The sequence below is a fragment of the Falco naumanni genome, chromosome 1 (genome assembly GCF_017639655.2).
Source record: "Falco naumanni isolate bFalNau1 chromosome 1, bFalNau1.pat, whole genome shotgun sequence".
Classification (NCBI taxonomy): Eukaryota; Metazoa; Chordata; class Aves; order Falconiformes; family Falconidae; genus Falco; species Falco naumanni.
This window is the reverse complement of record NC_054054.1, coordinates 113,255,094-113,267,190: the sequence shown is the minus strand read 5'-3', so window position 1 is coordinate 113,267,190 and position 12,097 is coordinate 113,255,094. Positions and strand designations below refer to the sequence as shown.

At 51.0% G+C, this 12,097-nt stretch overlaps 1 protein-coding gene across 1 annotated transcript; it reads right to left on the bottom strand.

The window, feature by feature from the left end:
• Positions 1-5,228: 5,228 nt before the first annotated feature.
• LOC121085015 (translation initiation factor IF-2-like) lies at positions 5,229-11,379 on the bottom strand. Its single transcript, XM_040587237.1, has 5 exons — positions 11,152-11,379; positions 8,699-9,034; positions 6,918-7,098; positions 6,429-6,548; positions 5,229-5,445 (listed from the first exon to the last, which is right to left on the bottom strand). Exons 1-5 carry the CDS (start codon positions 11,377-11,379, stop codon positions 5,240-5,242), a joined length of 1,071 nt encoding a protein of 356 aa, XP_040443171.1. The 3' UTR covers positions 5,229-5,239.
• Between the last annotated feature and the right edge of the window lie 718 nt (positions 11,380-12,097).

Genomic DNA, 12,097 nt, shown 5'->3' with positions numbered 1-12,097 from the left:
TGTACCCAGGCCTAAGCCATTGTTGGAAATTGCTGTAGCAGGTACTAGAAATCATAAATTAGGTAGAGTTAGACACATCAATAGAAAAAAATGGTAACAAGCCAAGATTCATGTACAACATCCTGGCAGGGTCACTTATGAAAGAAAGTTGAAAAACGCAACTCTGAAGAAGGCCATCTGAGTGAGGCCGAAGGGCAGAATGACCCTCTAAAAATTGATGCCAAGAGAAGACTCCGCCTAAACGCCACCCAGGCCCCGCCTAGACTCTGCCCATCATTAATATGCAATGAGATGTTGCAATTACATGAATAATGTATGAGACAATGTTGCAGTCATGTATGTCAAATGTATAAATTAGCCTGTTTCACACCTGTAGTTCGCAGCGAGTTTCTGTGGTGTGAACCACCTCCTCCCCTGTGCAGAAAATAAATACCTTGCTGCTAAAAGTACAAAAAAATCTCTTAGCAGTTTTCTTCATTCCGAGGTTTTTTGGCATCACTAGGTCTTACCCTGTTCTATCAGGCAACTTTCAACGGCCAGACTTTTGCTTTAATAACTGTATGCATTGCTGTAAAGACTACCTTATTTTTTAATGCCACAAATACAAGAATCATGCTTTAAAATCCATCAGTGAATCAAAGAAAGAATACCCCACAGGCTCAGCAAAATAGACTGAAGTCAAACACTGCTTTAATCAGGTTCTCTGGGTTCTGACAACTGTCAGCAGTGGCCCAAGGGGAAACTGAGTAGTACAGCCTTCCTTGTTGTGTACCTGGTGCTGCATAGGGCAGGTGGAACTCAGGAGGCCACGGCAGTGGAGCAGTGGGGCCGTGTGAGGCCTGAGGAGTCATTCCTCCTGTCACATGAACCCTTGCTGCTTTGATAATAAGCACTGAGTTGAATTTTAGAAGCCTGGAATCATTAGAAGGGCTGAAAGGCATTTGTGTACCTTGTCCTTCAGAAGAAAAATCTGTTTTCTATAACTGTATACTTTCTACAGCTTCTAGCTCAACCTTAAAAAGTAACTGCGTTTTTTGTGTCATTACCTGAATTGTGATGGTTTGAAGCCAGCAGTAAGTTCAGCTTAGTCTCTCCCACATGACATTGTTATAAAATACGTATTTCTTTTTTACTATTGGAAGAAAAGAGTAAGAATTCCAGTGGTAGAAATTAATATTACACTTACCTGAATCCTCTTTTGTTTCATCTCTTCTAGTGTTGTCATATCTAGTGCTTTCCTTCCTCCTCCTTGGTGTTGTACTCTTAGGTTGTATATGTCATCTTTCTTAGAAACATTAGGGTTTTAATTTCTGCCACCCCTGACTAGGAGAGCAGGTAATGCAGAGCATATGGTATCCAGAGAGTATCCCTAGCACGTCAGAGTCTTTCCTCCCTTGGTAACAGACTGGGCGCTGTGTAGGCAGAAGAAAAAAAGGGGGTAAGTATTGAATTTTCATGGACAGACTGAAAATAAGCACGGTGAAGCATTTTCTGAGAATTGCTAGACTGAAGAGCTGGGAGACTGAATCAGCTAATTTCACTCTGGATTTTACTGGATTATTGCACAGGTTACCCCTCTTGTGCTGCGTGCAGGCTGCTCTTGAATTTCTGCAGCAGTGCGCTCTTTTTTTTTTTTTCTTTTAATTTTTAAAAAATCTTTTTTTAATAGGCAATTCAGAAGTTTTCATTTTGTTCTAATGACTCCACTCCATGCGGTTTGTAAAATAAGAAATTTTTGTTTCTTGATAAGGGTTCATGCTGAGTTAGCTGGTTTGAAAAAGATGAAGAAGCATTGCTGTTGTAGGAATTGCTGGAGCTTACCGTGTTAATTGCTTGGCGCCCTGAGGCTAATTAAAGCTGTCGCCATCGAAGCAGGTACCTGCCACCTCCGAAGCTTCGCTCCTGAGGCACAGGAAGGGATTGATCTTTTACAAGTATTTACACGCTTGCACCTGTGTGACAGTGGCCTGGATGCACTCCAGCAGCTTCTTGTCCTGCTTCAGGGAGAAAGACAAGGTGATGCTGTGCAAGGGAGCGCTGGCTGCCCGCGGGGACAAGACCCAGGGTACCTGACCGGTGGCCACAGGCTCTCAGTGCCAGCAGGACAGTTGCATCAAGCCTTACATTTCCTTCCATGCTGCTGACTTGTACATACCAATTTGAGGGGCAGTGAGGGGCTCCCCCACATTACAACAAAGCACAACCAGACGGGGGGTCCCAGCAGCCCGCTCCCAAGCCCACCAAGCCGGCATCTCCCTACCTGGCTCCTCCCCAACAGCTGCCTTGCCACCTTGCCCACCACCTGCTGTGACATGACAGAGTCCACCTGCTCCTGGAACTTCTCATAGCGCTGGAGGAGCTGCCCCACCTGCACGCTGGTGTCCATGATGCAGACGGGGCACAACGCCTGCTCCTGCCCCATGCCCCACACCACTGCCCTCAGCTCATTCAGCTAGAGCAAAGGGAGAAGGAACTGGCTCTGAGGTGGCATGGATGCAGCCAACAAACCCGGGTGCCGTGCAGGCAGGTTGGCCCCATCCTACCAGGGGATACAGCCCTCGCCCCCAAACTGGGATGTTCCCAGGCCCCTGGGCTCCCTTGCAGCCACCCACCCAGCCACCCCAAGGTACAAAACCCGCTCCCATCCTTTTATCCCAGTGGCAACGTGGTCTCCTTGTCGTCCACTTGCCCGTCAGCTCCAGCCTCTCCCAGCTTTTGAAGGGCATCCTCCAGCTGCCTAATTTCGGAATGGGGGTGGTACCAGAGTCAAGAGCACGCCCCCCCGTGTTGTCCCAGCATGGGGGCCCTTCGGGTGCCCTCTCCCTACCCAAACTCCCCCACCATCTCCACAGCCCCATCGGGGACTGCTGCCAGCTCACCTTCCCCTTCTCACACTGCAGGTCGCCAGCCAGACCCTGCAGGGAGGAGGCGTGATCTTCACCTACAGACTGTCCTTAGATTTGAGTGTTCAAGGTCTTAATGCAGAAGAAGTAGGTTTTAATCTTGGATAGCTGTAACTAAATTTCCCACACTTAAAGCATAAGGCCTTGCACCTGTGTGACAGTGCATAACATTTAGGATCAGATTAACATTTTTCTGGACGCTAAGAGATAACAGAAAGAACTCTGCATCTTTTAGGCATTTTAAAATATCACATTTTTTTAACTGTCATATGAAGAATGTCACATTACCTTCAATGAAAAAAAACACATTGTGGCACCATGTATCAAATTTGGAAATTTCACAAGAAGAGGCAGGAAGAGAACAGAATGGATACACCTTAATATTGATTTTTCTCATTAGTCCCAATGACAAAGAAGCAGAATTCACACACACATGGAACCTTTGCAACTTGCTTTTGGTATGGCTACTTTTAAGACACAATGCCAAGGCCACATAAAGAGGTACCACATTCCTGTCAGCCACTTAAGAACTCAAAGGCCTGAGGGACTGCTCCTACATCTGCTTCCGAGATGGGGATAAAGCCCCACTGAATTTTAGTGATGATAGAAAAGTCACCAAAGAAGCCCAACTAAAGAGTCCAGCGCAATGCGGATACCTGAGATAATATTTTATTACAAAGGTTGCATGCAAGGCTATTTTCTCCTGTTACACTAGCTATGTGGTAATACCGGACTACTACTGTTTCACTGCCTGTCCCAAGTCTTTTGAGTTTTAGAGACAGAATGCATTTTAATTCTGTAATTACTTTTTCGCATAGAATCACTAAAACCTTGCAAACTCACCTGACAGGTACTGCTGCCTACAGAAGCGGGCATTTCAGAACAAAATGGTGAGACTTTAGTCACCTGAGCTCAGATCGGGCTGCACATTGGGCCACTTCAGACAATGTGTGTGACCCCATCAGCTGCAGCAGAACCTCAGAGTGGCAGCTGTGCAAGAGACATGATTTTATTCCACAACTGTTAAAAAAATCTTTACTGTTTTTATGTCAATTGACATCTCCTATTCTACTTATCTGAATACAAAACCCCAAGAAAATAATAAAAAAGTAAAACCAAACAACCCTGAACATTTCCTTTCTTATCAGTTGCCTGTATCTTTAGCAAGCACACCTTCTACATACTACAGGTACCTCCCCAAGGAAAAAAATAGCCACTAACATCACTAATTCTAACTGCTGACATTAAAAGATTTGGTATATTTTAATCTTCTAGTTTCTATCTGTGTGCCCCTTTGCAACTGAAAAATTAAATACAAGCTTAAGGTAAGCACAAGGTGGCAACTGATGTCAGCTCCCCTGCTTTCCCAGATACTGAGTAAGTATTGAGGGCCTTAACGGATTTAAACTGTATTCACATTAGATCTTCAGAAACATATTTCTTCTACAGTTTCACTGAAAGAAACCCAAGCAAATGGCAAAATCTTTCTTCCTTATGTTTTTCATAGACACCTCCCCTTACAAAATGATTTATGATCCGCATAAACCTTCAACAAGTGGAACAGGAAGAAACATCATTTAAAAAAGGAGTACACCTTCATTACTTAACGTACCTACCTTTTCTAGGTGGGTTTACATTCTCACACAAATCACATATATTTTCAAGTGTTTCAAGTAAAACAAAGGAGGAAATTGTTAAAGAAAATGTATTTTGAATTAAGAAATCTAAAGTGCTGAAGCTGCTAAATGGCAGAAACAGGACTCGTCCCTTGTATAGCCCTAATCCAAGGCTGGTTTAAAACCCAGTCCAGTTAATCAGTGGGAGAACAGAGAAACAATTAATGATCAATTTGTGCACACAGGTGTTTTTAGAAAAATTGGTATATGTGAATAGGAATTGCTTGGAGTGTGTGAGTTAAAGCTGGCAGAAAGAACATCACAATCCGAGTAGCCTGGAACAGAGGCAAAGACTGGAACTGAACAGGTGAATCAACTGGGACAGTCAGGTGATAGATTCGCAGAACTGACAGGACCAAAGGAAACTTCTAAAAACTTTGGATGTTGACTAATGACCTGAGAAGTGTAAAGCTGTGCTGTATCGCTTGGTTCTCTGCCACTCACTAGGGTGGTGGCCCAGCTCTGAGGTGTGACTAAATCAAGCCTAGCAGTACCCACATATGTATAAATTTTTCCTTTACCAGTCAATACTGCTATAGTTGCCATTTTAATAACTGACTGAACATCAAACGTTACTAACAGAAACTGAAAATCGTAGAGTTTCACGAAGATGGGTGGACACTTCCAATCCAACTTGCCACATGTGCGGTGGAAATCAAACTAGCCATATACTTTTTCCAGACAGCAGAAGAAATTGCTTGTTGCATGCAATGCAATTTGATTGCTTTCAAAATGCTTCTCCTGGATGAAACTGTTTGCTCCCTGCAAGTTTCTCTTCCTCTCCGTTGATAATATAAGGAGCAAGAGCAACTGGTTCAGACTGAGTAATCCCAGGGGAGGCTGGCAACACAAGTAAGGCAGGAGGCCTACATGTGGTAACAGAGAATTGGGTACAGAAAAGCAGGGTTTGCCCCCAGACATTACATTCGTAATGCCACAGCCTCTGAATACAGAAAGGCTGCTAAAGTGACACAATAGTAAGAACGCTATCACTACATTTCTGTGACAACAGGAGAAGCTCTTGTACCTACCCACTGATCAGCTCTTGGCTCAGTTTAGCCTTTCAGCTTCAGGAACAGAAAAATTAAATCTGAATGACAACAAATCAGCAAATTTAGTTCACACCAATGCACAGAACTACCCTGTCTCCTAGAACTGCTAATAAGGAGCTCACATTTTGGAAAGGCAAAGTCAGGATGGTATTACTGTTAGATTGTAACACTACCAGAGTAATTCCTAGTTTGTATTGAGGGACAACAGTAAATCATAAGACGTAACATGTAAAAAAATGCAGAGGAGAGGTTTATATATAGCCAAGGACCACTTACCCCAACGTGTAACTAGCCGATAAATCAACAGAAATATATTTAACAGGTATGCTTTAACACACACAAAGTAAACGTAGCCAGATGCAAGTTTAGGCTTAAGGTTGAAGTCTGTGGAGCCTTCCCTGGAGAGAGGCTCTTTCCTCTAACCACCTCGTCCCATTTGTCAGCCTCCTAGGACTTAAAGATGCAATCGAAGTCAAGTTTTGCCAGAACAGCTGCTTGATTTTTAGCAGGAAAATCCTATTCACTCAACAGCTTTATTCCTGAAATGCAGCCATGAGTCCTTGTTGCAATTTCAGAGGGACCAGGCAAAGACTTGCCTTGCAAAAGTACAGAGTATAACAGGAGCTTCCCTGATCTGCCAGTTAATAGACTTCTGTCCTATAAACTCTTCAAGAGTTTATAATGTTTAAAATGGTCTGAATTCAGCCGTCCCTCGTTCCCACGAATATCATAGCAGGCATACAGTGATGGAAAGGCTGTCAGAGCATCCATCCAAGAACGGCAGAATAGCATCTTACCGTGTCTCTCGGCTTCTGGAGTCACACGATTGGCAGCTTTATCCAAGTGTTGTTTAAACGGCTTGTGCTCTACGTCCAGCTGCTGCTCTCCTGGTACGTCCATGGCATAGATGCTCAAATCTGAAAGCCGTGAGCAAGGAAAGCGGTCTATGAACACACAAGTGTTATGGCCTGTGCCAAGCTGAGGAAGTGAAAAGACAGAATCTTTCAGCCAGCAGGGTAAGAACGTGCCAACCGGGAGAGCATGTACGGGCTGGGGTCAAGTGACCTACAGGGAATAAAACGCACGGTGCAGCACGCTAAACGGCCCACCCAGGTACGGGGTTTGGTTTGGTGTCCCAGAAGCACCGTTTCCAACTTCCAAGAAAGCGTTGCCCTGAAAGGCAGACACGCTTAAGGCAAAAAGCCAAAAGCAAACCCCTCAAAGCCCAGAACCATTCCCAGGAACACAGGAGTTAAGCCTAAAATTGGTTGAAAGCTGCCTCCTACCTCTTCCCCCCTTCAACACCAGCACATTTCCTTGTGATCCCTTTTCATAAAAAAAAGATTGAGGCCTGTGGTACCAGCTTGGTACCGAAGCACCACGATGCGCTTGCTGCTCTCTTAGAAGGCTGACAGCTTCTCTGCACACAACAGCCGAGGCTTCCAGTCTCTCTGGCCTTCCCACGCCCTGTTAAACGTGAGGAAGGCAAAGGCCGATAACACCTCAGGGGGTCGGGAGGGAGTCAAGATGCACTACATCTAGAGCTCAACGCGTCACCCAAAGGAATTACCGAACAGAACAAGAGGCAGGAGCGATCAGGGTGACAGGCGGATAACATGCACGGCAGCAATACCCAGTCAGACTTGCAGGACTTCCAGTCACTTCATCCCGCAACTTTGCTTTGAGTTTAGTTAAAAGGCAATCAGATTCTTAACGCTCATTCTGCTTTCATAACTTCTGGAGAAAGGCTAACACGTGGCATTAGCATTACAGTCAGAATTCAAGTACAAAAATCATGGCAAAGCTGAGCCCTGTCAAGTGACTTCCCAAGCAGGCTCTGGAGCCTTCCAACGAGACAGTCAAATCTGGAGTCCCAAGGGAACTCTGTGCCGGCTCTGTCGGTGCGACTGAGCCCTCTGACAAAGCACACCGCCATGCAGAAATGCAAGTGGGTTTATACCTCAGGCTCACTCACAATCTAGAAAAATAATACTGCCCGACCGGACGCGCTGGTTTAAGCGCCCAGCGGGCCTGGCTGCGTAACCACGAGGGACCAACAATTCCTCCCCGGCTCCTGCCCAAGCAGCCGCGCAGCACTCGGAAGCAGCGGGCACACGGAGCCCCGTGGGCCCTCGGCAAGTACAAGAGTTATCCCTCCGCAGTCAGCGGGCCGACTCACAAGCACGAGGCGCACGTGGGAAAGTAACATCTAGACTGACCTCCAGTTCAGCTCCCCTCGATTTGTCAACGCACAATTCCCGACGAACCTAGGCACAAAGAAAAAGCAAGAGAGCCCCGTTTCACTGGGAAGCAAATCCAAAGGCCTCTTCCCCTCGGCTGCTGCGGCCCAGGAGCTGACTGTCACGACACGGGATCAGCGAGACGCCTGAGCTGCCGCCTCCCAACCCTCCCCGGCAGTTAAGCGCTTGCCCTTTGCAGTACTTTTTAGAGAAATCAGCAGGCGGGGGCGAGGGGTGGCGATTCTGCCGCCGGCTTGCTTTTCCTTGCCCTGCCCGCTCGCAGGGGCTGAAGAGGCTCCCGAGCCCCCCCCCCGCCACAGCGTTACCGCCGGCCCCAAGGCAGCCCCTGCGGCCCGCGGGGGGCGGCAGCCCCAGCCCGCTGCCACGGCCCCGACCAGCGCTGGGGGAAAGACAAAGCCCCGCGCAGCGCTGCGGCGGCTGCCCGGGCAGCCCGGAGGCGGCGGGGGGGCGGCAGGGCGCCGCGGGCCGACCCCCCTCCCGGGCGCCGCCGCCGCAAGGGAGCACCGGGGCCGCCCCGCCGCCGCTCCTCGCCTCCCCGCTGAGGTAGCGGCGCAGCTCAAGGAAAAAAAAAGGCAGCACCGCGAGCAGCCCGCTGACCACCGTCACTGCCGGGGAGACCAGAACCGCCGGCGGCCCCCGCCGGTCCCGGGCCGGACCGCCCGCCTCAGCCCGCCCGCCGCCGGCACCAGGCGCTCCCTGCCGCGGCCGAGCGCCCGACCGCCACGGCCCCCCCAGCCGGCCGCTGCCCGACGGCCGCGCCCGGGCTCGCCCGACGGCCCCCGGCCGCCCTCAGCCCGGCCGCTCACCCAGCGCCGCCGCACGCCCCGGCCCGAAAGTCCTCCGGGCTCCCGGGGAAGCCCCGCACCGCCACCGCCGCTCCAGCGCGCCGCGCGGGCCGGAAATGAACCCGCCTGCCGGGGCCGGGCCCCGCCCCGCCCACAGCCGCCGGCCCCGCCCACACCCGCCGGCCCCGGCCCCGCCCCGCCGGGCAGCGCGGCCCGGAGCCGGCCGAGGAGGGGCTGCGGCTGCCGTTCCGCGCCGGGCCGGGCAGGGGCTCGGTGCCGCCGCGGGCTCCCCTCGGCCTGGCGGCCCCCGGGGCTCTGCAGGGGCCTCCCGCGGGGTGCGGGCTGTGCCGAGAGCGGCTACGTGGGGGAGGCGGGGGCGGGGAGACGCAGGCGGAGGAGAGACCCCGGTCCCTTGTCCACCCTTCCGGCCCTGCCGCGTACTCTGCACCCCTTCGCTCCGGTAACACCTCCCTTTCCCGTCACAGGGAACGGCTGTGGGCTCGAGAGGTTAAACCATGGAACAGCTCCTAATGGCTTACTTGTGCAGGGGAAAACCTTGTATGGGCTTTTCCTAAGCCACACGTTCACAGCACTCGCTTTGTCCTACTCAAAAAGTGCGCTCCTGCAAAATCTCGTCTGTTTAATGAAAATATATTTAAAACTGCTGTTACTGACGTGCTTCCAAATGCAAACAGAGCAAATGCATCCCTATTTCCCACAGCAAAGTGGAATGCATCATACAGAAATAATTTAACAGCTTGAGCCACGTGGGTGCTTTTGCATACGGAGGCAAAAAGCATTAATGCCCGGGCTGCGAGTGGGCGAAGGGCAGAGCGAAGGGAACCCCGCAGCCGCAGCGAGCATTCCCGGGGTCCGGTGGTGGAAACTGGGCTGGGATCTCGGCCCGTGCCCACCGTGCCGGCTCAGCACAGGGTTGGGGCGCGCTGCTGCCATCTAGCGAAAATATTTGAGTACTGCAGCCGCCCGGTTGGTGGATCGCTGCTGCCATCTAGCGAAACAAGGTGAGTACTGCAGACACGCGCTTGGTGGAGCGCTGCTGCCGTCTAGCGACAATACTTGCGTACTGCAGTAGAGTTAGAGTTGATTAGAGTTATGGCTAGGGTTAGGGTTAGAGTTAGGATTAGGATTAGACGCCTCTTAGGGACAGGGTTAGGGTTAGCGTTAGCGTTAAGGTTAGGGTTAGACTCCTAGTGTACGGACACTTTCCTGCTCGAAATCCTCTTTAGCGACTCCTAATTTGCAATGCCCACTTTTACAATGCAAAGGCAGAGTTTTCCAGCTTTCCCATCGTTCGGGTGCCAATTGTTGGGAGAGGGGTCTGCTGGAGTCAAGAAATTACTCAATATGAGTTATGCATCTTGCTCATCTTTGTTAGCTTCTAACACTTCTTACATAGCCTCGACACACAAGCATGTTCCCAAAGCAAAATATAATTGGTTATTAGCCCCTAAGCACACGCTGCTCTCACACTACTAATTATCATGATTAGATCAAGCATTCTATCCATGCAGCTATTTGCGTTAGCTATGTTTTAGCCTTGCGGTTTGTTACTCCCTTTATTCCCATCCTGCTCCCCATCTCCCTTGGCCCTGCACCTGTCTTCCCTAACAACTGCAGCTTGTTACAGCCAGGGTCTGTTAGTGCAACAAAGTTACTTGGTCTCAGGATTCAAGAATAGATCAAGGCCACTTTCTTGTTAACTTCAGCACAACAACTTCAGCACAATTCTAATCACAGGCCTATTCTAATTCCAGGCCTGGATTGTGCAGATCTTTAGGGATTCTATGGCCACGTTTCTGCAGCTATTCTTCTACAGGGGCGTCGTTTCCGGCAGCGCATGCACGTTGCAAAATAGGTGTTTGCGCATGCACAGTTGGATTTCTGGCAAAACTAAGGGCAGCGCATGCGCAGAATGGGCTTAACACTGCAGGGCGGATTTTGTGGTTACGTATACGTATTACAAAATCAGCTTTCACGTGTGTTTAATAGCGTTCCTGCCAATACTAAGGGGAGCCCATGTGTAGAATCGGCTTGACGCCTAGGGGAGGGGTTGTGGCTGTGTATGCATATTACAAAATCCGCTTTTACACACGCGTAGTAGCGTTACTGACAAAACTAAGGCCTGTGCATACACAGAATCAGATTGATGCCACGGGGCAGGGATTGTGGCTACATATGTGTATTACAAAAACCGCTTTTACACATGCGTAGTAGCGTTACCGGCAAACTAAGGGCAGCGCATGCGTAGAAGTGGCTCGACTGCAACGACTCAGGTTCGCGTCACGCCAACGGTAGAATCTTTCCCGCGCGGAGGACACGCGTTCGAGCCCCGTGTTCTAGTACCAATTTTTGGTTGCCAGAGAGCAGCAGCGCTCGACAAACCGGGCGACTGCAGTACCCAAATCGTTTCGCTAGATGGCAGCAGCGCTTCATCAATCGCGCTGCTACAGTACCCAATCTTTTTCGCTAGAATGCAGCAACGCTCCACCAACCGGGCGGCTGCAGTACTCAAATATTTTCGCTAGATGGCAGCAGCGGTCCGCCAACCCTGTGCTGAGCCCCGGCACGGTGGGCACGGGCCGAGATCCCAGTCCCAGTTTCCACCACCGGACCCCGGGAATGCTCGCTGCGGCTGCGGGGTTCCCTTCGCTCTGCCCTTCGCCCACTCGCAGCCCGGGCATTAATACTTTTTGCCTCCGTATGCAAAAGCACCCACGTGGCTCAAGCTGTTAAATTATTTCTGTATGATGCATTCCACTTTGCTGTGGGAAATAGGGATGCATTTGCTCTGTTTGCATTTGGAAGCACGTCAGTAACAGCAGTTTTAAATATATTTTCATTAAACAGACGAGATTTTGCAGGAGCGCACTTTTTGAGTAGGACAAAGCGAGTGCTGTGAACGTGTGGCTTAGGAAAAGCCCATACAAGGTTTTCCCCTGCACAAGTAAGCCATTAGGAGCTGTTCCATGGTTTAACCTCTCGAGCCCACAGCCGTTCCCTGTGACGGGAAAGGGAGGTGTTACCGGAGCGAAGGGGTGCAGAGTACGCGGCAGGGCCGGAAGGGTGGACAAGGGACCGGGGTCTCTCCTCCGCCTGCGTCTCCCCGCCCCCGCCTCCCCCACGTAGCCGCTCTCGGCACAGCCCGCACCCCGCGGGAGGCCCCTGCAGAGCCCCGGGGGCCGCCAGGCCGAGAGGAGCCCGCGGCGGCACCGAGCCCCTGCCCGGCCCGGCGCGGAACGGCAGCCGCAGCCCCTCCTCGGCCGGCTCCGGGCCGCGCTGCCCGGCGGGGCGGGGCCGGGGCCGGCGGGTGTGGGCGGGGCCGGCGGCTGTGGGCGGGGCGGGGGCCCGGCCCCGGCAGGCGGGTTCATTTCCGGCCCCGCGCGGCGCGCTGGAGCGGCG

Bases quoted from the DNA above. Each gene is read 5' to 3' on its own strand.
- LOC121085015 (XM_040587237.1), bottom strand. From the start codon at position 11,379: ATGCCCGGGCTGCGAGTGGGCGAAGGGCAGAGCGAAGGGAACCCCGCA. The intron at 6,549-6,917 runs GTAGGAGGCAGC...CACGGCTTTCAG, and splicing joins GGTGTTGAAGGGGGGAAGAG to ATTTGAGCATCTATGCCATG. The intron at 5,446-6,428 runs GTAAGATGCTAT...TACCACATGTAG, and splicing joins TCCAGAAGCCGAGAGACACG to GCCTCCTGCCTTACTTGTGT.